We start from the raw sequence: 23,996 nt of genomic DNA, 5'->3' as shown, positions 1-23,996 counted from the left end.
GCAAAATCACATGTATATATGTGTGATTTTGCAGTTCCGGCTAGGAGACGTGTGCAGGCTCTACCCGCGCCGCCATTCACGTCCTCACCGGACCGAGTCCCGGCCGGTGATTCCCTTCCGGCACCCAGCGATCTCCGAGAAAGGGGGAGAGACCTGTGTAGAAACACAGATCTCTCCCCTGTCAGCTCCTGCACACTGCTTTGTATGAGCCACACAAAGCAGTGTGCTTCCAGTGAAACACAGCACACTTGGTAAAACACACACAGCACACAGTTAACCCTTTCATCGCCCTACATGTTAACCCCATTCTGCCCAGTGCCATTAGTACAGTGTCAGTGCTTTTTATTAGCACTGATCACTGTATTGATGTCAGTGGCACCAAGTCTCTTTCCCCCAGTGTCAGAATGCCCGCCGCAGTCCCGTTTTATAAGTCACTGATTGCCGCCATTACTAGTATTAAAAAAAAAAAACGTTTCCAGTATATATGCCACCAGTTGCAAATGCTATCATTTTTGCGTAAACATGGCCATGCGGGCACCAGGAAAATTGTGTGGAATATTGTGCTGCTAATAAGTGCATCCCTGAAGAAGTCATGTGACATTTGACACTACGTGTTGGACGGAAGAGTGGTGATGTCATTTTCAGCGTGCTGCTGGAAGCTGCCATTTTACCTCTCTGTGTTTACATGGTATCTGGGCTTTGTGAGACCACAATCCTTTGCATGACATACAAGACAAGCCTGCCCACCTTTGTGAAAAAAGATTCTGTGGACAAGGACGGAGATGTGTTCTCACTTTAGAATCTGGACTTCCTGAATGTGTGTGCCTGGAAAAATGCAAACCATGATATATGCCAGTGACTCCGATGGAAAGTTCTATGAAAATCACTGTGAACTTCACAGGGCTTCCTGCTTACATGGAAAAAAAATATCATCCACAGCAAAGACTGCTTCTTCAAAGTTCCACCCACAGAGCAAGCTATACTGGTAACAGGTGCTTTGGGAGGATCAACGGTGACATATAAGAGGAGCAATACCCACAGAGGAGAAAGCTATGTGTTACCCCCACTTGAAGGGGAGATACCTGTTTGACCTGTTTCTTACACAGGTCCAAGGTGAGGGTCCACCTTTATATATACATGTTCACAGTGGTGATGCACTTTATTCGAGGATTTACAGCACTGGGATTGTGGGTGCAGTCACCAGTAGGAAGATGTTTTTCTCCATCTGGATCTTCTGAAGAGTTTTTTTTCTTCTGTGTGGACTTCTACATGTTGGGACTGTTTTTATTATTATTTATTTATTGTTTGTTACACATTGATATGTTTCATATATGTATTTTTTGAGCAGTGCAACACTTTTTCACTTGTTTATGTAGCAGAATACATTTTGGCTTAAATTTATGATGAAATTTGATTTTTAAAATTTTGTTACTGGACATGTAGCAAAAATTCAAAAAAGTTGTGTTTTTTTCTCAAAATTGTTGGGCTTTTTTTGTTTATAGTGCAAAAAATAAAAAAAACTTCACAGGTGATCAAATACCACCAAAAGAAAGCTCTATGTATGGGGAAAAAAGGATGTAAATTTCATTTGAGTACAGCGTTGCATGACTGCACAATTGTCAGTTAAAGTAACTCAGCGCCGTATCTAAAAAAAAAATGGCCTGGTCAGGAAGGGGGGTAAATCCACAGGAGAGCAAGTGGTTAATAACATTCAATTACACTTGATGACTTGTGATGCAATAGTATTATTATTATACAGGATTTATATAGCGCCAACAGTTTGCTCAGCGCTTTACAATATAACGGGAGACAATACAGTTCAATACAAGAGGGATAGGAGGGCCTGATCCTGGGAGCTTACATTCTAAGAGAATATACGCTATATTAGTATTTTTTCCTAGATTGTAAGCTCAAAAGAGCAGGGCCCTCGAACCCCTCGTGTATTGTATTGTTACTGTCTTGTCTCATGTTCTGTCCCCCTTGCTACTGTACAGCGCTGAGCAAACCCTTTGGCGCTATATAAATACTGTATAATAATAATTTTTTTCATTTGTTATATTTTTTTCCCACAAAAGTGGTGTTACCCTTTAATCTTGATAAAAATGTAATGTAGTGTATTTGCTCCGAATGTTGAAGCTTGTCTTTTTAAAAAAAAAAAAGTGAAAGTAGTCCTGATCATATTCTCTCCCTCAGTCCAGCAAGTGAATGTGTGCCCTTGGGTGATTCTCTAACATCGGAGTCCTCATTAAAAAGTTGACAAGCTGTCACAAAGGTGTGTACGGCTTGTACATAGTATTCTGATGAAAGTGCTTGGGGTGCATCCCAGCGTGCCATCTATTGACCACTATTTGTCAGTGATACAACAGCTGCTCTGAGCATGGTGAGTGCAGTCATCAGCTCTTGGCTTCACTGAGCAGGTTGATGGTGAAAAGTGAGCCGCTAGAAGGGGGGCGAACCTTCCATAACACTTTTACGGCGCTTGGATTGCACTCCATGGAATTTGCAGCTGTCGCTGGATTCACTCCCTGTCCCGGTATGCTTATTATCGATTAGGCTCTGAAATAACATACACATTGGCTTATTTATTTTCCCGCTTTTGCCCCCTTCTCCCTTTTCAAAACAAACATTTTCATTCCTCCTTGGAGAGGGCTGGACTATCCTAAAAATACACAGCTTTGTATGTAAATAGACAAGAGCTGATTATAGGCTGGGACTACAGCCAAGGTTTGAGAGAGCCTCAGGGTGTTTTACATTTAAAATGTGATGCCTGACAGGATCAGTGTGTCTGTCTTAACCCTGTCGTGGAATGGCATTGATCTTGCAGCAGGGATGGAGCTGGGAACAGAACCCATGCAGCACCCTAATGTTGTTTGCTAACATACGAGCGCGGCCCTGCAGAAAACAAAGCGTTTGATGGCATGTTGGGAGAATATGAAGCTCCAAGGCTGACTTTGCAAGGTGAAAGGGTTAAGACAGCTTCTTGATTAGCATGAGACTGGGTTGGCTGTCTTGCTTCCTGCCCTTCAATAGCTTTTCACTGCATTCAAAGGCACAGAGCCATTCAACAGAGGACAGAGCAGGCTTTGCAGTGCTCGGAATACCTGAAAGCAAGCTGTTTGGGTCTAATTGTACTGTAGACCCCAAAGCTTGCAAGAGCGGGGCCTGAAGAAAGCAATAAATAATGGAATATGACCAGTGCCAGGAAAAGGCTGCAAGAGGACCAAGCCAAGAGGCGAGACAGTGACCAGCAAGCCTAAGGATTCCTGCTTTTTAGATCACTGTGAAAATTGGTGCAGGGTCGTGCCTGGGATATGATGTAATGGGGGGGCTTTTGCACGCCCAGTGTGTAAGAAACAGCTGTGTGGTTGTGAAGAATGAATATCGTCCCTTGATTACTGCAATGCCGATTTAGATTGCCTCATTGATTTGCTTCACGGATCCTGATAGGTGAAGAGAAGGAGGAAAAAAAAAAAAAAAAAAACTACGTTCGTCGTCATCGCCTCCTCATTTTAATTCCACAACCACTGGGATATTGACAGTGGCTTTTTTTCGCAAGATCTTAGGTGCAAGGATTCAGGTTGAAACCAAAATCTGTGGGTGTTTTTCCCAGTATTTGCTTGGTTCTTTTGTGTTGTGCCTCACAGTTGGCTAAGCAGCCCTATGCTGAATCAAGCTATTGTTTGGGATCTCAGAGCTTTCACGCTACAAATCTCTGCTCACTCCCCCTCCCCTTCTTTGGCTGAGAAGCCACATAATGTGCCTTTCCTCCACATGAATCTGGAAGCTATAAGCTGGATTGATTGCAAATGAAGTGTAATGCATTGTGGGACGTGTGTAAAATTGGATCATTCGAGGGAGAAAACGAACGGACCCACAGCTTGCTTCCTAGAAGAGGTAGCAGCAAAATGTTTGCAGCCCGTGCTCAAGCTGTGCGCTTAATGTTTTGATGAAAAAAAGGGAACAGCGGTGAGGCCTGTCTCATGAAGCTGGACGATTAGGCTTCAGGTAGCCTCAGAATGAAGAAGACTCGGAGTACAACCTTACGCCGGGCCTGGCCTAGTGCTGATTTCTCTGACCGGGCCTCAGACCGCATGAGGTCCCGTAGTGAAAAGGACTATCGCCTGCACAAACATTTTCCACCAGCTTTTATTTCCCAGGCATCACGAGGATATATGTCAGGTTTGTACTATTTCTTTCCTTAATCCTGCATCTTCAGACTGCTGCCTGGTAAGAGTGGCATTTTTTCAGATTTTTACATGGATAGAGATCTGAAATAAAAATAGCAATATTCTATCTATCTATCTATCTATCTATCTATCTATCTATCTATCTATCTATCTATCATGCATTGTGTTATTTGGCACAGATCTATACAATGCACAGGTATGTGTTTACATGATGGTGTGAATTGTACATATTTTAGTGCCTATGCCTACATCCACCATTTTGTACATCGCTAACATTTTATGTTAGGCCTTTCAATATGGTGTTATTTGGCAAATAATGTATGCAGCACATCCAGATCTCAAGATAAGCAACTGAAAACCTCATCGTTTATACACACGCACAAGCCTCCCAGATCAGTCTCGTCATTCAAGGGTCATTTTGATTTCATACATCAGATATATGCAGCTGGATGTCCAGTGCAAGATGATCTAGAACGGATGGTGCACGTATTTCATATACGTTGGGTGATATCTGACAGTCTTCCTCTACATAGATATATGCTGGAATACAGACTGTGTCTCTGCTGCAGGAATGGTGCAGTAATAGTCTTATAGGGGGAAAAAACCCAAACACACAAATCTGCAAGTTAAAGGAAAATGATCTTTCTTTCATGTATGGCTGAGTTTGTTGTTGTTGTAGTGTTAAAGCAGGATGCTTCAGATAAATACCAGTTTAATTTACAGGGGGGGGGGGGACAGACATGCTTAAGCAATGACTAAAATCTATTTAAAGACTGCTGCGTAATCTCAATGCAAAGCAGCCCTGGGCTGCAGAAAGGGATGGGGCTTTTTTTTTTTTTTTTTGGTCCCCACAGCTAGGATGTATACTACCCAACCTGACCATATTCATCTGAAACCTATGTGCCAAGGCCTTGGCTCAAACCTTACATATTTATGGATTTACATATGCAGGTCAATGACTGTATCTTCATTGTGAAGTTCATTTGTCTTTGCATACATTGATGCAAATGTAGACAAGGTAGGAAGGGTGCACAGCTCCCTTTTAAGTGATTTGCCTTTTAAATTTGACCAAGCAGTCTTTTTTTTTTTTTCTGTTAGCTACCATTGGTTTGTAATACCACCATGAATCTCTCTTATACCCCCTTGAGATTACCTTTGTTTATCGGTGGTCTGTCCTATAGTATACCTGTGCAGTAAGATTGTTTGTTGTTGTACTTCTCTAAAATATGATTGATGCATACAGTAGCAGTTAGAACAAAGCTATCATGTTTTATGGTCTAAGATTTAACCTGCATGTACAATTGTACAAGGCCTTGCCCATCAACCTTGGTGGAAATGGTTATTTCAAAGCCTTAGTACAGGACATTTTCCATGCTCACCATGTCTGGCTCATTCATTGTCTCAGATGGGTATAAATAATGTGGGAACGTATAAGGCCCACTGTGTAGCCTGCTTTGAGTCGGTCCACCTCTACTGACATCACAGCCTTATGTCATTCGTCTGTGATACCACAATGGGTTCTGCATCATGTCCAATCCATTTTTATTGATCTCAGTTGCCCAGCTTGCAAAACTATTGTGATCCCTTATGCAGTGTGGATAACTTGAGTTGGGCCATGGCTATATCTTTTTTTATTTAAATAATACATTTTACTATTGTGGCCGTTTTTAAGTTATAATGCTATAATAAGACTTTTCTTAACATGAATATTGCAACCGATAATCAACACTTTTTGAAATGGTATTTGTAAGCTTTCTCTTTTCTTTTTTTTTTAACATCAGGGTGAAATATATTTAAATATGGCTGCCGATGTATCAGTGGAGAGTAGCAACTTCAATGACGTCGCTTTCTCTTGACCACTGGAGTGAGTCTGACTCAGCTATATTGAGAAATGGTATATAACTATGGCACTAGTAAAAGAAGGGAGGTTGACACTTTGGATCGTGTAAAAGAGACCACAGGTTTAATCACTATACAGATAGAGGCCTTCTGTACATAAATAAGTAATCATCATCCTCAGAATGGTTCAGTAATATTAAATCATATGATTCTGCCTGCCTGCAGTGTGCATTTCTTATGTGTGTGTGCTCATCACAATGAATGGTAATGGATAGCTACATATGTCTACATCTCCACTTGGTAATACAGTCCTATGTTGGAGCCATGACAGCATACACAAACTGTTGTCTGATGGTTGTATTTGCTTGCTTCATCCACTTGTTCAAATTAATTGTGATGAGTATTGATGAGCTCATGTGATAGTGTGTTTCCTGTGCTGATACTGAAATGTGATGCTGTTTTTTTGTCCGTTTTACTGTCAAGCCATGCTGGAAGCTGTAGCCAGAGAAAGGAAGAGGACTATAGCAGGATAGCTTTACCAGTTGCTCTCTATGGTATTTGAAAACTGAAGAATTTTCAGACCTGGTTTTCTATGGGGTTAAGGGCATAGTGATGGAAAGTGTGTGTGTCTACAGTAGATCCTCAGCCACCCACAGCTTGATATCATTATATCCCCAGCTGTCTCTAGAGTTCTTGATCAGTGCTGCCATATTGGTTTTGTGCAAGTAAAGTCCTCTTTCTGCAGAAGTAGCTGGAGGAGAGTGAATATGCTGGAATAGTAGTTGGAGGTTGAAAATACAAGTAACCTTTTATGATAAAAAAAATTTTACTCCTCCCGAAATCCTCACTTTGTATACTAGACATTGAAAAGATGAATCGGTTTAAAAGATAGTTTTAAGTTGGCCCTGTTATGTAATATATGAAAAAATAATAAAATCCTATCATCTACAAGCTTAAACGCAATATATTGTTACTGTCATGCATACCTTTTTATGAAATTTTAGCAATTTTATTTTCCCCTGCATCCTTGTATATAAAATGTAATGAGCTATACCAACTATTACACTCAACAAATAGTATGTGGTCATGTTAAAGGTGATTGTGACCCATGTAGAGCAATCCCGCATTGCCAGGAAGGTCTTAAAAGTACAATAGGACTCAAAAACTTGCTATCTTATATGGTCTATATAGAAAGGTTAGCTGTGGCTAAATCGTACCTCAAAAATCTAACATTTATCTTCAATTTCTTCTGAGAAGTTGGAGAGCATTTTCTTACATGTGACTGTGCCTGAAGCCTCCTAATTGAAAGAGATGACTGCTATTCTTCCTGAAACTTAGTACTGCTCTTCCTGACATGTGACACTGTCTAGGCACTTCTGGTCTGCAGCCTCATAGCTGTATATCCAAAGTGCGGGATCATCTAAAGCACTGCTCCCTCTGACTGCTAGTCACATTTTAACGGTGAGGTTTGATGTCACTGCTGTGCTATTCCTTGTTCTTAGGAGGGCCTGCTGTCATGATAGCTGTACCTGAGGATCTATGAAAATCTAGTTCTGCTGCTCTCCCTTAACCATCCTTTCACCATTACCAGGTGTGTATGTCACACAAGTGGAAGCAAAGCCCTGCGCCTTTAGCTGGCTGCCTCCACTCAAAAACCTAGCATGTAGTGAGGCATGGTACATTGACTGATCAAATACCAGCTCAGGGAACCTACAGGCAATACTGAGGACTAGTCCTGTGCCCTCTTCTTGAGTTTTGTTGGCCATAGTATAGGTCCTAGATAATATATTGTATGTCTAGGTGGTGGTATCTGTATGCAGACATGGGTAGATAAGAAGTTTTACAATTTCCTTCTCTTTCTGTTTAATACGCCTGTACTGTATGGCTATTCAAACAATCATTCTTGTTATATAAAGAAAAATTAGATGCTGCTAAACTGACATAGAGTGTAAAGGCTGAGCGACTGGTCCTTCAGAACCTTTACTCTTCATCGCTCCAGCTGGCAGTTGTACTCTGGCATCATTCATATTCAATGCAAGATCAACAATCCAAAAGGTAAGGATTGTGAGAGCCTGCTCACAACCCAGATAATTGGAGAGGAGAGCCCTGGGGTAGTGAGGAATAATGTAAATATTACAGTTTATTACTCACTCCTAAACTAATATTTAACACTTGCAATGCAGGGGGCCTCACTGTGGGGGCATTTTGTTTTTTAAATTTTTTTTTTAACCCGAACCTAGACTTGACCTTGAATTGAAAAATTTGTTATCGTAAAATGGAATTTAATAGAGATATGGCAAGTAATCTGAAGGTAAAAAACTAGGATTAATAACATTTCAAATACATGACTGGGAGAGATGAGTGAGTCGTTGGTCCATGATATAAAGTATCATTCTACTGATGTAGGTACCTTTTTCTACGCTTCCCCCTATATAAAGTAGATAAAGGATCAGGCAGGAAGAGTGAGGCCCCCATCATCCTAGCCAAAGGAGCTGTGTAGACATATACTCATTTCTAGAGTATCTAAGAGGTCAAATAATTTGACAATTTGGTGGGTAATGCAGCACACTTGCATTAAACATAGCATATCACATTTTTGGATTGCCCTTTTAATAAGAATTTTTTAAAAAGAAAACCTACAGCAAAACTGTATAGGAATCCCCTTTTCTTTATTTTGGATTGTTTCCAGAGGAAAATGGGACATGAAAAAAAATAGAATGAAAATTGTGCCTGCAGTCCTCAGCTCTACTGGGGACCAGTGAGCAGGGACATCCCCTGATAGTGTGACAGTGCTCAGGCCTTGTGATTGCTTGGTTCGGCCAGGTCACATGCTCCCTCATGGATGCCAGGTATTCTCACTGGCTGCAAAGAAGCAAGAAGTTGCAAGGGAGCTCAGGTATTGGGGTTGGAAAATGCCCTTTGCAGAAACTTTGTCACTTTGCTCTGCATGGACAAAGTAGTAGTGTCTTTAAAGTAGTTGTAAATCCTGAAGGTCTTTTACCTTCATGCATTCTTTGCAGCTCCCTCACAGTCCCCTCTAATACATACCCGAACAGGATCCCGATCCAGTGATGCGTGCAAGAGACATTGTTGTCCCGGCTTTCTGCCTCTTCATTGGCTTAGAGACTGCAGTCAATCACAGCCAGTGAGGAGGGAGTGGGGATGGGGCTGAGCCCTATTCTGTGTTTTATGGACACACATAGTGGGACTCGAGCGAGCACGCGCGAATGCCCCTTTATCAAGCAGCTTGCTTTGGGGTCACTGGGCAGGGGGGAAGGAGCCCAGAGCATCGGCAGTGGACCTGAGAAAAGGAGGATCGGGGCTGCTCTGTGCAAAAACCTTGCACAGAGCAGGTAAGTATAATATGTTTCTGTAAAAAAAAAAAAAAGACAGATATACCCTTAAAGCTGAAGTTTAGTAAGAAGAAAAAACAAAAAAAAATGTATAGCTTTAGTGATCTAATTTGTAATGGAGTATGTCCCATGTTGTGCAGGCAGCTGGATCCTGTTTAATTTTTTGTGTAGGGATGCCCCATCCTCCTGTTGCTGCTGAACTTCCCGCACTGCAATAACCTATAGCTCTTCTGTAAAGCTGCAGAAAAAAAGTTCTTACATCAACTTACCCCCTCCTGCTCCATTGGAAAAGTTTATTTCCTTGTTTACACTGTCTGCAACATGATCTGTGAATGAGGGGAAGTCTAATGAATCACAGGTATCTCTCCCCATTCAGAAATCATGTTCTGTGTAATGTACACTATAAAACAATGTTTCCTAAAGGAGGAGTAGGGAAGAGCTGGCTGGAAGGAAGCTTGTTCACTGCAGTTTCATAGAAGACTCTTTTGAAACCCCGCTGCCTGGAAGTTCAGCAGCAGGAAGAGGACAGGACATCCCTGCAGTGAAGACTAGGATAAAGCTTCCAACAATTGTTGACATCCTTATTTATAGGTAGGTTAGGTCACTAAGGCTGGCCATACACTATACAATTTTCTCACAGATTTCTGCCCAATTTCCTTTAGATTTACCTTCCACTATGTAGTGCAAGGGCCTGCCTAATTAGATACAATTGAAAGTGTTGTTTTAGGTTTGACTTCATATATGGTTTTTGGTAAATCTAAAGCAAAAATCTCAGAAAAATTGTATAGTGTATGGCCAGCCTAAGGCATGGCAAAGATGATTCAATTTTTTTTCCTTCCACCATGGGTGGATGGAAAGAAAATCGCTTGATTTCCCCCATCAACAGTCAGTGTTGATGGGGGAATCCCTCCTGCAGCGATATTATTTTCTGCCGGCCGGCAGAACACTGATTACTGCTAGTGGCTATAGCTGCCCACAGTAATCGCATGTAAAAAATCAGACAGGCTGGTTGTACCCAAGTTGATCAATGGATTGACTTCTGCAATCTGCCTATCCATAGATGGATCAAATCTCAGCCGGTCCCTTCTGCATCTGCTAAGATCTCATCCATTTATGGTTGGCTTAAAGCTAAGATTTTTTTTGGATGGAGGGACAAATTTCATCTTTAAATTCATACTGCTTTTCAGACTGAAACTGAAATTGGAGCTGTGTATGGAGAGCACAGCCTGTCTCCCCAATATTTGATTTTCATCAAGACACTACTGTGGTGCACCAGTCCATTCAGTTCCCTGTCTGAGAATCCTGTTTATGATACAGAAGAGTTATTCCAAAGCACATCCAGTGCAGGCAAGTTGCTGACTCTGCTGTACAAAAATCCAGATGTTAAAAAAACTTAGTGCTAAGGTGTTCCGCACAGCTAAATTTTTAGATTAAAGCCTGCCTTAAAGTAAAACTGTAATTGTGGATAGGAGAAGCAGAGCGAGAGAAAAACAAAATGAGCCCCATTTGTAAAAATGAATGACACTAGAACTGTCTGCCTCACCCAAGCAACATCTGGTTATAGTTGTTCCTACTACTATGGGAGTTTAAATATTTATTATTTATTTATTTCATGTACTCATATAGCGCTGTCAATTTACGCAGCGCTTTACACATATATATTGTACATTCACATCAGTCCCTAACGCTCAAGGAGTGTACAATCTAAGGTCCCTAACTCACATTCATACATACAGGGCCAATTTAGACAGGATCCAATTAACCTACCAGCATGTCTTTGGAGTGTGGGAGGAAACCAGAGTACCCGGAGGAAACCCACGCAGGCACAGGATGAACATGCAAACTCCAGGCAGGTGGTGCCGTGGCTGGGATTCAAACCAACGACCCTAGTAGTGCCAGGTGGAAGTGCTAACAATTTAGCCACTGTGCTGCCCTAAATGAGACTTTGAGTAATAACTGAAGGCAATGCAACATAATAGTTTGCAGGACAGTACCCTGTGGCGTTCGTGTTGATACTCTACAAATGTTGGCTGTAGACATAGGACAGCCCAATCATGCAGATTTGCTTTTTTTTATTACAGGTTTTTTTTAAGGATCCTGAAGCACAGACAAAAAAAAAAAATACTAACATTAGTTCATTGCAGAGTGGGATTGCATCTATGAACGTGTAATGTGCAAGTGACTTACCTTTAAATAACATGACATGTCCTCAGTTAAGCCTAGTACACACAATGAGAAAATCGCACGAAAAATAACGCTTTCAAAGCGATCATCCGATAATCTAATGGTTAGCTTTTGAGAGCTGATCACGACAGTTCATGGGAAATTATCCAAAGGGACAAACTTGAAAAATTCTTTTACGATAGCAGAATGAACGATTTTCTTGCAATCTGTACAGTATTCATCCAAAAAAATTGGAAGATCAAGACCATACATGCTCAGAAACATCATTTCTGAAGTTGTATTCTGTCTTACAAGAGTTTTCAGAACCTTCATTTTCGATATGAGACTAGCATGCAAAAAAAAAACCAGATGAGCATTCGTCTGATATTCTTCTGTGTACCAGGCTTAACACACATAAAATACCATTTATTAAAAAAGGTCAGCAAAGCCAGCTGTGACCAAGAATGTTGCAGTGACATAGGAGAGACTTGCATTGGAGCTCTTTGTACACACTTGTGCTATGACAGCCACCCTCTGGTGTTTGCTCAAAAGTTAGCAGCAACTAATTGACCTGTCTCTTGGAGGTTGGAGTTCTTTGTAGTGGCACATCTAAGAAAGTCATTCAGGGCTGCTGCCTTTGTATTAGTTAATTTATTGGGAGAAATGTAAATGTACTCTGATGGTCAGCCTTGTCATTTACCACATGGTCAATAATTAGCTGGAGGAGGTAATGGGTTCATTAAGAGATCTGCTTAAAGGGAGAGTGAATTAGTCTTGGGCAAACTGTTTAAATGGTAATTTGGCACATTTTAGGTGTTATTTGGTGGCTTATCATGAATCTATTGTTCAGAAACCTGTCATTTAGAGTAAAGTTTGTCAAAAAACAGAATAAAAAAAAAATGAAGTTCATTTCTGCAATACATACATGTTTCCACAAGGTTTAATTGCTTTTATAAAGGTATTTTTTAAACTTTTAAAGGCTAAGTTCACCTTTGTGGGATAAAAAAAAATAAAATGCACATATTTCTGCTGGAAAAAAATGTGCAAGGTCAGGCTACTGCAGGCAAGCCCTGCAGCTTTCAAACTGACAGACCTTAGGCTACATTCACACTAGTGTTGTGTGCAGGCTGCAGAAAGGCATTTGGGAAGCGTTTTTACCGCTTCCCAAACGCCTCGGACAATTCTGCACATTGCAGCACATGGTGCTGTTCCAACGGGAGTGTTAGCGTCGCGGCAAAACGGACGCCTCTGGTCGAGTCAGGAGGTGTTGAAGCCTCCTATTCTAGTCTATGGTGCCGCTCCGCATACGCCTGGTCGGTGTGTGCGGTTGCGGAGCGGTAACACCATTCAAACTTCATTATAGGCATTTGTAGGTCGTTTTTAATGCTTGGCAAATGCCTAGCAACTGCCGCTGAACTGCGCATGCAGCGTTTGCGGAGTGTTTGCCGAGCGTTAAAAAACGCTCCGCAAAGCCGGAGCAACGCTTGCCAAACGCTATAGGGGCGTTTTGCAAGAGTTGGTAAAACAGTCAAGTGTGAACGAGCTCTTACAGAGGTTTGGGCAGAAAGCTGAAGGGTGGCAGATGGGACTTGTAGTTTTCTCATTAACAATTTGCCATGAATGAATGACGCAGCTGTGCAGGCAGATCCCTACACAGCCACGCTGTTTTTAAGAAATGACAGCAGGTGCAGGGAGAGGAACCCCGCCCGCTGTCACAGGTATGGGGGTTCTGGTGGTGGAAGGTGGGTGAATAGGAGCTTGTTACAGGTTATACGCTTCTAAAGGTTGAATCTATTCTTTAAAGTTCACTTTTGCAGCAAAATGCACTATGTAGTCAAGGGTGCCCTGTACTTTTAACAACTGTGCAGCTATAAAATATGTAGTTTCATTTAATTGCCATTCCTGCTTATGGTTTACAAGCAGCCTGGGGGAACACTTTTGGGATTGAACAGTGGCTTCCTGCCTGTGATCTGGAATGCCCTTTACATTAGGCACCCAACAAATGTGTTCCAAATCACATGCAGGATGGCCCTGTGATGGGCAGGTAAGGCAAATTAAAGCATATTTTCAGGGAAAATCAAATGCTTGTCTAAGGTAGTCAAGAGAATTTTATGTATCTTATCTCTCATTCTCCCAGCAGCCAACACTCATCTCTACGGAGTCTGTGGCTTGTGGACTCTCCCTCAGCATACTTGCATCCAGTGCAGGGCTATAGGACCTGCATTGTACTTGGTGACATCAGGGGACATGTGACTGCTGAAGCATAGGGGAGAAGAGGCTCCCACCGCCACAACATAAAGGTTAATCATGTTGTAGTTCCAAGGGATGCTAATTACTTTTCTTGGATTAATACTGGATCTCTGACATGATCAATAGGTATATTTTTGCACTCATAATTCAGATAAAGTATAATAAAACACTTTTTTGATTTTATCTTTACGACGCCAAAAAGGAGCAAATGAGAGGTTTGTTGTTGGGGCTTACATACACTTTAACCTGTCTCAGCAATTATACACATTTTCGGTATGAGAATGTAGCATATCAATATGATCAATCTAATCATTGATCGTAAAGGTGTAGAGTCGGGTGCTCCATATGTAATCAAGTTGAACATTTTGTTGCTGTTGTACTGTAAAGTGGTTTTAAAGGTGTTTTTTTTTTTTTTTTAAATTCATTCCCTGCATTAAGGTAAAGCGTGTTTTAGGACTTGCTGTGAACACCCTGCTCCCCCTCTAAACGCTTACCTCACTCCTGGATCGATCCAGCGCTATACCAGGCTGACGTCTTCTCTCCTCTCTCCCTCTTTGCACAGGGACTGACAGGCAGCAGGAGACATTGGCTCCTGTTGCTTTCAGTCAAATTCAGTGAGGAGGGAGTAGGGGTCAAAAGACACATACAGCACATCTCGGGATCGTGCCCACACATCTACTCCCATAGCAAGAGGCTTTCTACAATGGCAAACATAGAAGAGGAGGAGCCTAGAGCGCCGGCAGGGGACCCCAAAAGAGGAGGTTCGGGGCTGCTCTGTGCAATGGTAAGTATATCGTGTTTATTATTTTAGGGGGAAAAAGGCCTTTAGAACTACTTTAAAGGATAAGGTAACCTTTTAACAAAAAATAATAAATGCACATTTTTTTGCAGGTAAAAAATGCATATTTTACAATTTTTTTGTTTTAGGAGCTTGGAAAGCATTGCACCAGAGAGCAGCAGATTGCTGATGCCATGCAGGTCTCCTGCAGACTGTCAGAATTAAACTGCCTGCCTGTATGAGGTACGAGCAGACAGATTACACTGACAAGAAGAATCAATGAACTACCACAGTGCACAACAGCGCCGTGGTAGTTCATTGAAAACTACACTGTTGGGACTTGTAGTCTCACATTCACAGAACTCTGTGAATGAATGACGCAACCTGGCGGGCCGAGCCCAGCACAGCCTTTTTTAAAATTTTTTTTATTGTGACAGCTATAGGGAAGAAGATCCCCCATTAGCGGTCACAACAGGGAGTTGGGAGGTGATGTGGGGTCGGTCCTACAGTGAATGTGTTACAAGTCACACCCTGAATAGGCGTGTAACATGTTAGGAAAGATGAACTAAGAATGAGATAGAACACACTACTGCTATTTTTATGGACTTAAAGTGGTGGTGGAAGCCTTCAAAGCCATCTATGGCAGAAGCTAGTACCTGCTTTTAGTTACTTTTAGTCTTGCAGGTCTCCATAAGAATCAAATATAATACAAAGTCTAGTTACAGTTGAAAGCTCTGGCACATTCAAATTTATATTTACTTTGTATCCACCTACATACAGAAATAGAGAACTTGCCAGTGAAAAGCTGGGTATAGACACTGGACAGAAGTCAAACCATGCCTATTCATTGACTGATGAAAAAGGATTGCATGTACTCATCACATGATTTCTTTCGAGCCAACGTGGATAAATCATTAGCCCCGAAAATCCAAGTCAACGGTACTTATCCGATCATTGGACCATTGTCTGCCAGTGTTGCAGGGTGACTATAGACATTTATAATATTGTCTTTACCTCTACAAGTATTACTCATTATTGCATGAATGAGTTGTCTTCTGTTGGAATGGAAACACCAGTTTATTTAGTGTGTATATATAGAGGGACAGTGGTCTGTGCACAACATAACTTGTTGGGAAAGACAGGGCTTCAATGTTTTCAGCTTTTTTGGACCAGCATAACACTACCATAGCTGTGCAGAGATATTTAGGGATATTTTTAGAAAGATCTGGAAAATTTCATTTTGAACATATGAAATAGCGCTCAAGCAGGGGTTATCTCTAGTGAACTAATTCGCATGGCAAAAAAACTCAAAACAATAGATATAAAATTATAGACAGCTGGAATTATATGTAACTTTTACTGTAAAACATTAGTTTAAAAGACCCCACTTTCTTCTCCTTGGCTTCCCCATTGTTTTTTTTATTGTCATGAGCAGTCACATTGAGCAGTAGGATCAATATGGCTGCTCTGACTTTTACATTAAGCTCAGTAGCACAACCATCTGTACCTACCTCCTGCCAGGGTGCTAGGTGACCTCTCTTTTCAGCCCCACATCTGATCACTGTCCAAATCTTCCACAGCTACACAACATCTACAAAATATGCCATGTGTCAAGCAAAGACACAACAAAGTTACTAATTCATCTCTTGCCTCAACTACTGCAACTCCGTCCTTGTTGGCTCACCTCTACCTAGATCATCCCTACTTCAGTCTATCATGAGTGCTGCTGCCAGACTTGTCAACCTTACTAACCATACAGTGGTTGCGGCCCCTCTCTGCTAATCACTGTGGCCATCTTCAGTAAGGGCAGATGATTCATGTTGCAGTTACTGTCTGGAATCCATCTGCCTTTATCTCAGGTATGCTGACAGAGTGTGCGTAGCTAAGAAAACCCCTCCATTCATCCCAAAGACTCCTGGGATGAATACCCTCATTTGCTTAGGCCAGAAACCAGGAAGTAACTGAAGAAATGTAGAAAAAAAAAACTGTTTAAAACACATAAACATGATATACTTTTCTATCAATTTACTAATGCAAGCAGCATAAGGATTAACAATAGTCAATGTCAGTTGAGAGAGTGAAGTTCCACTTTAAATCCTTGACGCCGAGCACACGCAAATATGTGGCCTCTCGGTGTCTGGGCCCTGATGCCAAAAGGTCACATATTTGTGTGCAATTAGAAAATACATATGTGCTGAGAGCGCGTGCCCTACGCGCTCCCAGCCCATATGTCCGTGACTCATGGAAAGGTCCCAATCTCCCCTTTCGATCTGGATCTTTTCTGATCATGTGATGGTGAATCACGGTGGTCACATGACCCTAAAACCCCGCCCGGCTTCTGAAACTCATAAAGGGCCAGGAGGCGCAGGCACAAAGTGGTTAAGTATGCCTGTGTGAATGATGCCTTAGGAATTAACCTTTTGCTAATTTTCCTTCTTGTGTGTTTGCCTATAAGCATGAGCCAGATGCCTATTTATCTGCTGTAAACGGTAAAACAGAGCTCATATATGGCTGATTGTATTGCAGAATTTAGGCTCTGTTCACACCAGTGCATTTTTCAGTGCTTTTTGCAGACACGCACTACAGTCCATTTAAAATGGTTTCCTTTGGTACATGTTCGAACATGTTCACATCTATACTTTTTTTGAGCTTCTGCGTTTTTGGAAAGAGTCAAGGACTTTTTTAAAAGCAAACAGTAGAGTTCAATGGGGATTCTGCTGAAATGCATGGTAGTGCCTTTTTGCTGTATTTTTATTCTGCGCAGCAAAAAAAAAAAATTTCACTTAAAAAAAAAAAAAAAAAAAGCTGAACAAAACGTAGTAAAAACGCGTGTAGAAAAATGCAAAAAAACGAACTGCGAATAGCACTGCAAAACGGACAAAAAGCAAACTGCATAGGTGTGAATGGAGCCTTATTCGGACAGGTCTGGGGCACTACAAACGTTAAACCAATGTAAAAATCGATATAATGTACCTGTGTAATGTGGCAAAAATGGATTTGAATAATTACAAAGCATGTGCCATTTACTCCGGGCCTGCGGCTCCTGAATTCTCCCCATGCCATGATTCTTTCAGCAATGCAGTAAAACCGCAAGCCAAAATATTCCAAGCACACGTTTGCTGAGTGAGCAGCACCACCACCACTTACACTGTTTAAATGTTTGTTGTCACTAATCCCAGAAGAAAAACTTGCATTTTTAATATGTCAGGAGCAAGAGATATCATTTTCATTGCATGTTGTAACCAATAGGCTGGTGTGTTTGCACTGTGCTGAGCAACTGTTAAAAATACAAATAGCTGGGATAACCCCTTCGGATCTGGGCCCGATTCCCAGCCAACAGTTTACTGGAGTGAATGAAAGTTCTCATAGGCAAGAAATACAAACATTCTTCTGGAGTGTTGCCAGAAGTTACAAATGTCCAACTTGAATAATTAAGAATACATCAGATTTATTCATTGCCTTAAAGTAAACAGGGATATTGTTTCGTTATCTTTAGCAAACATCTTAAATGGGACTGATAGCATTAAGGCCGTATCTTTTTCAGGAAGCCCTAGGGAAAGATGATCTATTTGACTGGTGGATTCTATACTGAAGGCTAGACAGTTATTTAATCTTCCTTTATGCGTCCCTCTTTAAAGAGGCCCTGTCATCAGACCATTCATTTCAGAGACACTCTTCCCATATGATTATGGGTTCTTTGACAGCCTCAGAGGTTCAAACACCAGGAACTGAAGGATATGTTTCTGCAAGCAAAAGTACAGGAATACAGATGATTGCATACAGCCACCTGTACAATTCAGAGACAGGCTGTGCATTGGTAACCGCATAGAATGTGATCAGGATCCATACAATCGCAGCTATCACTAGAGTAGCCCCAACTACTACAGTGATTGTCAGCTTTTGCAGCAGCCCCTTAGGTGTAGGATATACATATCTATATTAGTCCAATTTGAACCAATGTAAGGATGCAGTAAAGAGTATACCAGGAATTCAGCTTTAATGTGGAACTAAACTTACGAAAGCTGCGAGGAGGCATCTCTGAAACACTTCCCTGCCTGCAGTCTTCTGTTGAATGCACACAGAGCTGCACATGCGGAGCTCCGTGTGCTTTTCCATCACACTCCAGCGGTGTCAGAATGACAGACTCCCATGCATGTGCATGGAATGACCTCATTTTGGTACCAGCCAGGCGTGAGGCTGAAAACCGAGCACCTGGAAGTAGCCGGGGAGAACGTGACAGCAAGATATTTAAGCAGGCCATACATGTGTCAAATTCCGAACGATTTATCGAAAACATAGTTCGGTCTGTAATCCGATGGTGCCACCAATGATTTCGAAAATCAGTAATTTTTCATACATTTTCCAGCATGCCCGATAAACAAAATGGGGAGGAACCACGAAAATCGTCCTGTGCCATTGCCCCACTAACAGAGCGAAAATCGGCTAATTATTCTTAAATCCGAAAAATCGGTCGAATTTTGACCGATGTATGGCCAGCCTAAGTCTGACTGAATGTGGTGGATTGAATATACAGCAGAAGTTGAACAAATCATTTCTGGATGCTTATTCTTAGGTCAAATTTCGAACGAAAAATCGTTCAAAAATCGACCCATGTATGGTTGGCCTAAATCAATGCAGCGCTGGAATGAGGAGGTGAGTGTTTTTTAGCGTTTAGTTCTGCTTTAAGCTCTCCACATGTTAGATCTACCAACAGGTATTATGGGCCTGCCTGATTGGAAGCGATTTGAGTAGGTTGTTCTGGTAGGTCTTCAGGTTATATAATTTTGGAAAATCTAAAGGAGAATGTACAAAGGTTGTAACATATATGGTGATCTGCCACCGCTGTTCCAAATTCCAGCGTCTGATGAGGAAAATCTTCCCTAGGTTATTATAAATGCCTACATACAATACGAAGAAAGAAACAAAAAGTGAGTTTGTTGAACATGTTTGTTGAGATTTTTGTCTCTCGCCTTATCCAAGTGTCACTAAACCCACATCTAAAAAAAACTATCAATAAATGCTGTATTCCATGCTGTTCATACTCAGTCTCTGTGGGATTGGTTTTCTGCAGTGCTTTTTTTGTCAGGTGCAGGAACTCCCTTCTTCTGAGTCACCCCTTGTGTTCGCCCCCTACCCACCACCAAGCACTGTCCCTTGATTCCAACCCCTACCCAGCTACCATTACTGCCCCTTTTATAGAATACAGAACCAAGTATCATTTTGTGGTACTAAGTATTTTGGATGGAATTTGTTCAGAATAACAAGAAAAGCAGTAAAATAGATCCTCCCACAACAATAGACCCCCCAACAACAATGGACCCCTTGTAACAAAATACTACCAATGCAACAAAAGGCCCACAGCAGCAACAACAGATCTCCCAGCAGACAGCATCAATAGAACTCTCCCTCAACAATAGAACCCTCCCAGAAACAACTGACTCCCCAGGCACTCCCCACCAGCAACAATAGACACCCACTCAAAAATATATCCCCTCCAATGATAATAGATCATCCTGCATCCTTACCATTACATACATTCAGTGCTGGAGGTGCCAAAACTGCTTTCCCACACATTTCTGCTTAAAAAAAGCCCTGGTTTCTGTTTCCCAATGCAGCTGGGGATTTTGCAGACCAGTGTTGGCAGCTACTGCAAATGCTCAGTTTTCCTGGAGTTTCTGTGCTGAGAATTTCCTCACTATCACATCTGTGCAGCCCATGCAACTACAAAGTCACACATGTGGACGTATACACAGTGGTAAGCGACAGCCCATTCCCTCCCTCCCTTCTCCTCCATGCTCACTAACCAGCTAAACAGCATAAGGGTGGAATACTACATCTTGATTGATGGAAGCTTCACCTCCTTGTTTTAAAAAAACCAAAAAAAACAAACAGGATGGACACAGCCTGTGACTGGCAAAAATCAACCCACATCATGTTATATATAAATAATAAATATTTGATTTCAAGTATATATATTGTATGACGATTTAAAACAGTTTATAGATTATTTATTTTTCTTTTTTTTTTTTTTCTTATTTTGTACATGTGACCAGTAGCAGAGGACTAGACGCTCTTCTTGCTTATGTTTCTCTTCAGGCAGGCTGGGAAAGAGCTGGGTCACATGACAGCTGTATATCAGTTAGGAAAAAGGTACTTAGATTTTTTTTAATTAAAATTATTAGTGCCATTACCCATATACAGCAGGAGAAGGGATCATGTAAATCAAAGTGTGTGTTTAGTAGCACTTTAAATAGGCAAAGACGCTTATTGTTTCCTATTAGGGGTTACGTGTGTGTATGTATGTGTGTGTGTGTGTGTGTATGTATGTATGTGTGTGTGTATGTATATATATATATATATATATATATATATATATACAGTTGCAAGAAAAAGTATGTGAACCCCTTGGGATTACGTGGAGTTTTGCATGAATTGGGCATAAAATGTGCTCTGAACGTCATCTAAGTCACAACAATAGAAGAACACAGTCTGCTGAACATAATACTACACAAACATTAGATGTTGCCATGGTTTAATTGCACATAACATGTAAACATTCACAGTGCAGGGAGGAAAAAGTATGTGAACCTTTGGACTTAATAACTGGTTGACCCTCCTTTGGCAGCAATGACCTCAACCAAACGTTTCCTGTAGTTGCAGATCAGACCTGCACAACGATCTGGAGTAATTTTGGACCACTCCTCTTCACAAAACTGTTTCAGTGTAGCAATATTCTTGGGATGTCTGGTGTGAATCGCTCTGTTAAGGTCATGCCACAGCAGTTCAATCGGGTTGAGGTCAGGATTCTGACTGGGTCACTCCAGAAGGCGTATTCTGTGCTGTTGCAGCCATTGTTTTGTTGAATTACTTGTCTGCTTTGGGTCATTGTCCTGTTGCATCACCCATCCTCTGCGGAGCTTCAGTTGGCGGACAGATGGTCGTACGTTTTCCTGCAAAATGTCTTGATAAACTCTGGAATTCATTTTCCCATCAATGACAACAATCCATCCAGGCCCTGAGGCAGCAAAGCAGCCCCAAACCATGATGCTCCCTCCGCCATGTTTTACAGTGGGGATGAGGTTTTGATGTTGGTGTGCTGTGCCTTTTTTTCTCCACACATAGTGTTGAGTGTTCTTCCCAAACAACTCAATCTTGGTTTCATCTGTCCACAGTATATTTTGCCAGTAGTGCTGTGGAACATCCAGGTGCTCTTTTGCAAACTTCAAACGTGCTGCAATATTCTTTTTGGACAGCAATGGCTTCCTCCGTGGTGTCCTCCCATGTACTCCATTCTTGTTTAATGTTTTCCTTATTGTAGATGTGTCAACAAAAATGTTAGCATGTGCCAGAGATTTCTGTAAGTCTTGAGCTGACACTCTGGGATTCTTCTTTACCTCATGCAGCATTCTGCGCTGTGCTCTTGCAGTCATTTTTACAGGACGACCACGCCTAGGGAGAGTAGCAACAGTGCTAAACTTTCTCCATTTGTAGACAGTCTGTCTTACCATGGACACATGAACATCAAGGCTTTTGGAGATACTTTTGTAACCCTTTCCAGCTTCATGCAAGTCAACAATTCTTGATCGTAGGTCTTCTGAGAGCTCTTTTCTGTGAGGCATGGTTCACATCAGACAGTGCTTCTTGAAACCAGTAAACCCAAAACAGGTGTGTGTTTTTTAAGGGCAGGACAGCTGTCAGCAACACATCCAATATCATCACACTGATTGGAGTCAAGGTTGGCTCACTCCTGGCTCCAATTAGCTCTGGGAGAAGTCATTAAGCTAGGACCTCACATACTTTTTCCTCCCTGCACTGTGAATGTTTACATGTTATGTGCAATTAAACCATGGCAACATCTAATGTTTGTGTAGTATTATGTTCAGCAGACTGTGTTCTTCTATTGTTGTGGCTTAGATGACGTTCAGAGCACATTTTATGCCCAATTCATGCAAAACTCCACGTAATCCCAAGGGGTTCACATACTTTTTCTTGCAACTGTATATATATATATGTGGGTTGGGAGTGCACCATTCGCGGCCGCTAATCGGTGATTGCTGAGGATCACAGGCCTCAAAGTAAAACACACCCAGCACGCAGTTAACCCTTTGAATGCTCTTCATGTTAACCCCTTCCTGCCCAGTGCCATTAGTACAGTGTCAGTGTTTTTTGTTTTTGTTTTGTTTGTTTAGCACTGATCACTGTATTGGTGTCCCTGGGGATGTCAGTGACACAAAGTCCATTCCAGTGTCAGAATGCCCGTCGCAGTCCCGCTATGAGTCGCTGATCGCCGCCATTACTAGTAAAAATAAAAAATTTACAAAATGGTGGTATATATACTGGAATTTTTTTTAAACGCTATAACTTTTCACTTGAACCAATTAATTTACACATATTGGGATTTTTTCTTAGCAAAGACATGTAACAGAACACATTTCGGCCTTTTGATTTTTTTTTTTTTACTGGACATGTTTAATAGCAAAAAGTTGGAAATATTGTTTTTTTTTTTTTCTCAAAATTGTTGGTCTTTTTTTTTTTTTTTTTGCGCAAAAAATAAACACACAGGTGATCAAATACCATACAAAGAAAGCTCAATTTGTGGGAAAACAGGATATAAATTTCATATGAGTGCAGCGTTGCATGACTGCGCAATTGTCAGTTAAAGCAAGGCAGTGCTGTAACGCAAAAAATGGCCTGGTCAGGATGGGGGGGAGGGTAATTCCTCTGGAGGGCAAGTGGTTAAAGCAGTCCTAAAGCATATGTTAAACCTATGCCTTCTTCAGGATCCTTCTGACATCTGAACACCTCAGAAGGGACCCTCTGGGGTTGATTTACTAAAAGCAGATAGACTGTTTACTTTGTAAGGCAATTTTCCCTTAGCTTATTGGATGTGGTAAACATTCACTTTGCAAAAAATACCCAATCACATGCAAGAAAAATAAAACAAAATAGTATTTTTGTTTGAAAATGATTTGGATGATGGAAGTCACCTCATTCACCAAGTTAAGTGAACCACCTATTTTGTCTTTAGTAAACGAATCCATATTTAGGCAGTTACCGATTGGCTGGTTGTGCCTGAACATCACACGTGAAAGCACCCACATGACCGACCCATGCAGCATTTCTTCCAGGTACAGGCAAACAGAAGATGTTTAGAGCTGCTAAGTATTTTGCACTAGTCATTTTCTAGTTCTTGGTGAATGAGGTGAAGCTTTGCTGACTTCACCATCCAATCACGTGCAATCAAAATTGTTTTTTTTTATATTTTCCTTGCACTTGATTGAGTATTCTTTGCAAAGTGAAATTTTACCACATTCTCCAAGCTCTGGAAAAAGTTGAAAAGTGGAACTTTTTGCAAAGCAAACAGCCTATTTGCCTGTAAGAAATCATCCCGTATGTGTCTGTTGAGATCGGTGAAATCCCTGTGTG

General features: G+C 41.3%; 1 protein-coding gene across 1 annotated transcript in view; it reads left to right on the top strand.

The window, feature by feature from the left end:
- The first annotated feature begins 2,825 nt into the window (after nucleotides 1–2,825).
- The window catches only part of STOX2 (storkhead box 2), a 139,284-nt gene continuing 118,113 nt past the window's right edge, over nucleotides 2,826–23,996 (top strand). The window contains exon 1 of the mRNA XM_089669634.1: nucleotides 2,826–4,179. Coding sequence (XP_089525760.1) covers nucleotides 4,017–4,179 — 163 coding nt within the window. The 5' untranslated portion in view covers nucleotides 2,826–4,016. The remainder of the gene's footprint in view (nucleotides 4,180–23,996) is intronic.

This window comes from Staurois parvus, unplaced genomic scaffold (assembly GCF_062004578.1).
Source record: "Staurois parvus isolate SC_StPar_1 unplaced genomic scaffold, SC_StPar_1.0 ptg000080l, whole genome shotgun sequence".
NCBI lineage: Eukaryota > Metazoa > Chordata > Amphibia > Anura > Ranidae > Staurois > Staurois parvus.
Note: the sequence above shows the minus strand (reverse complement) of the source record. Positions and strands in the feature narration are given on the sequence as shown.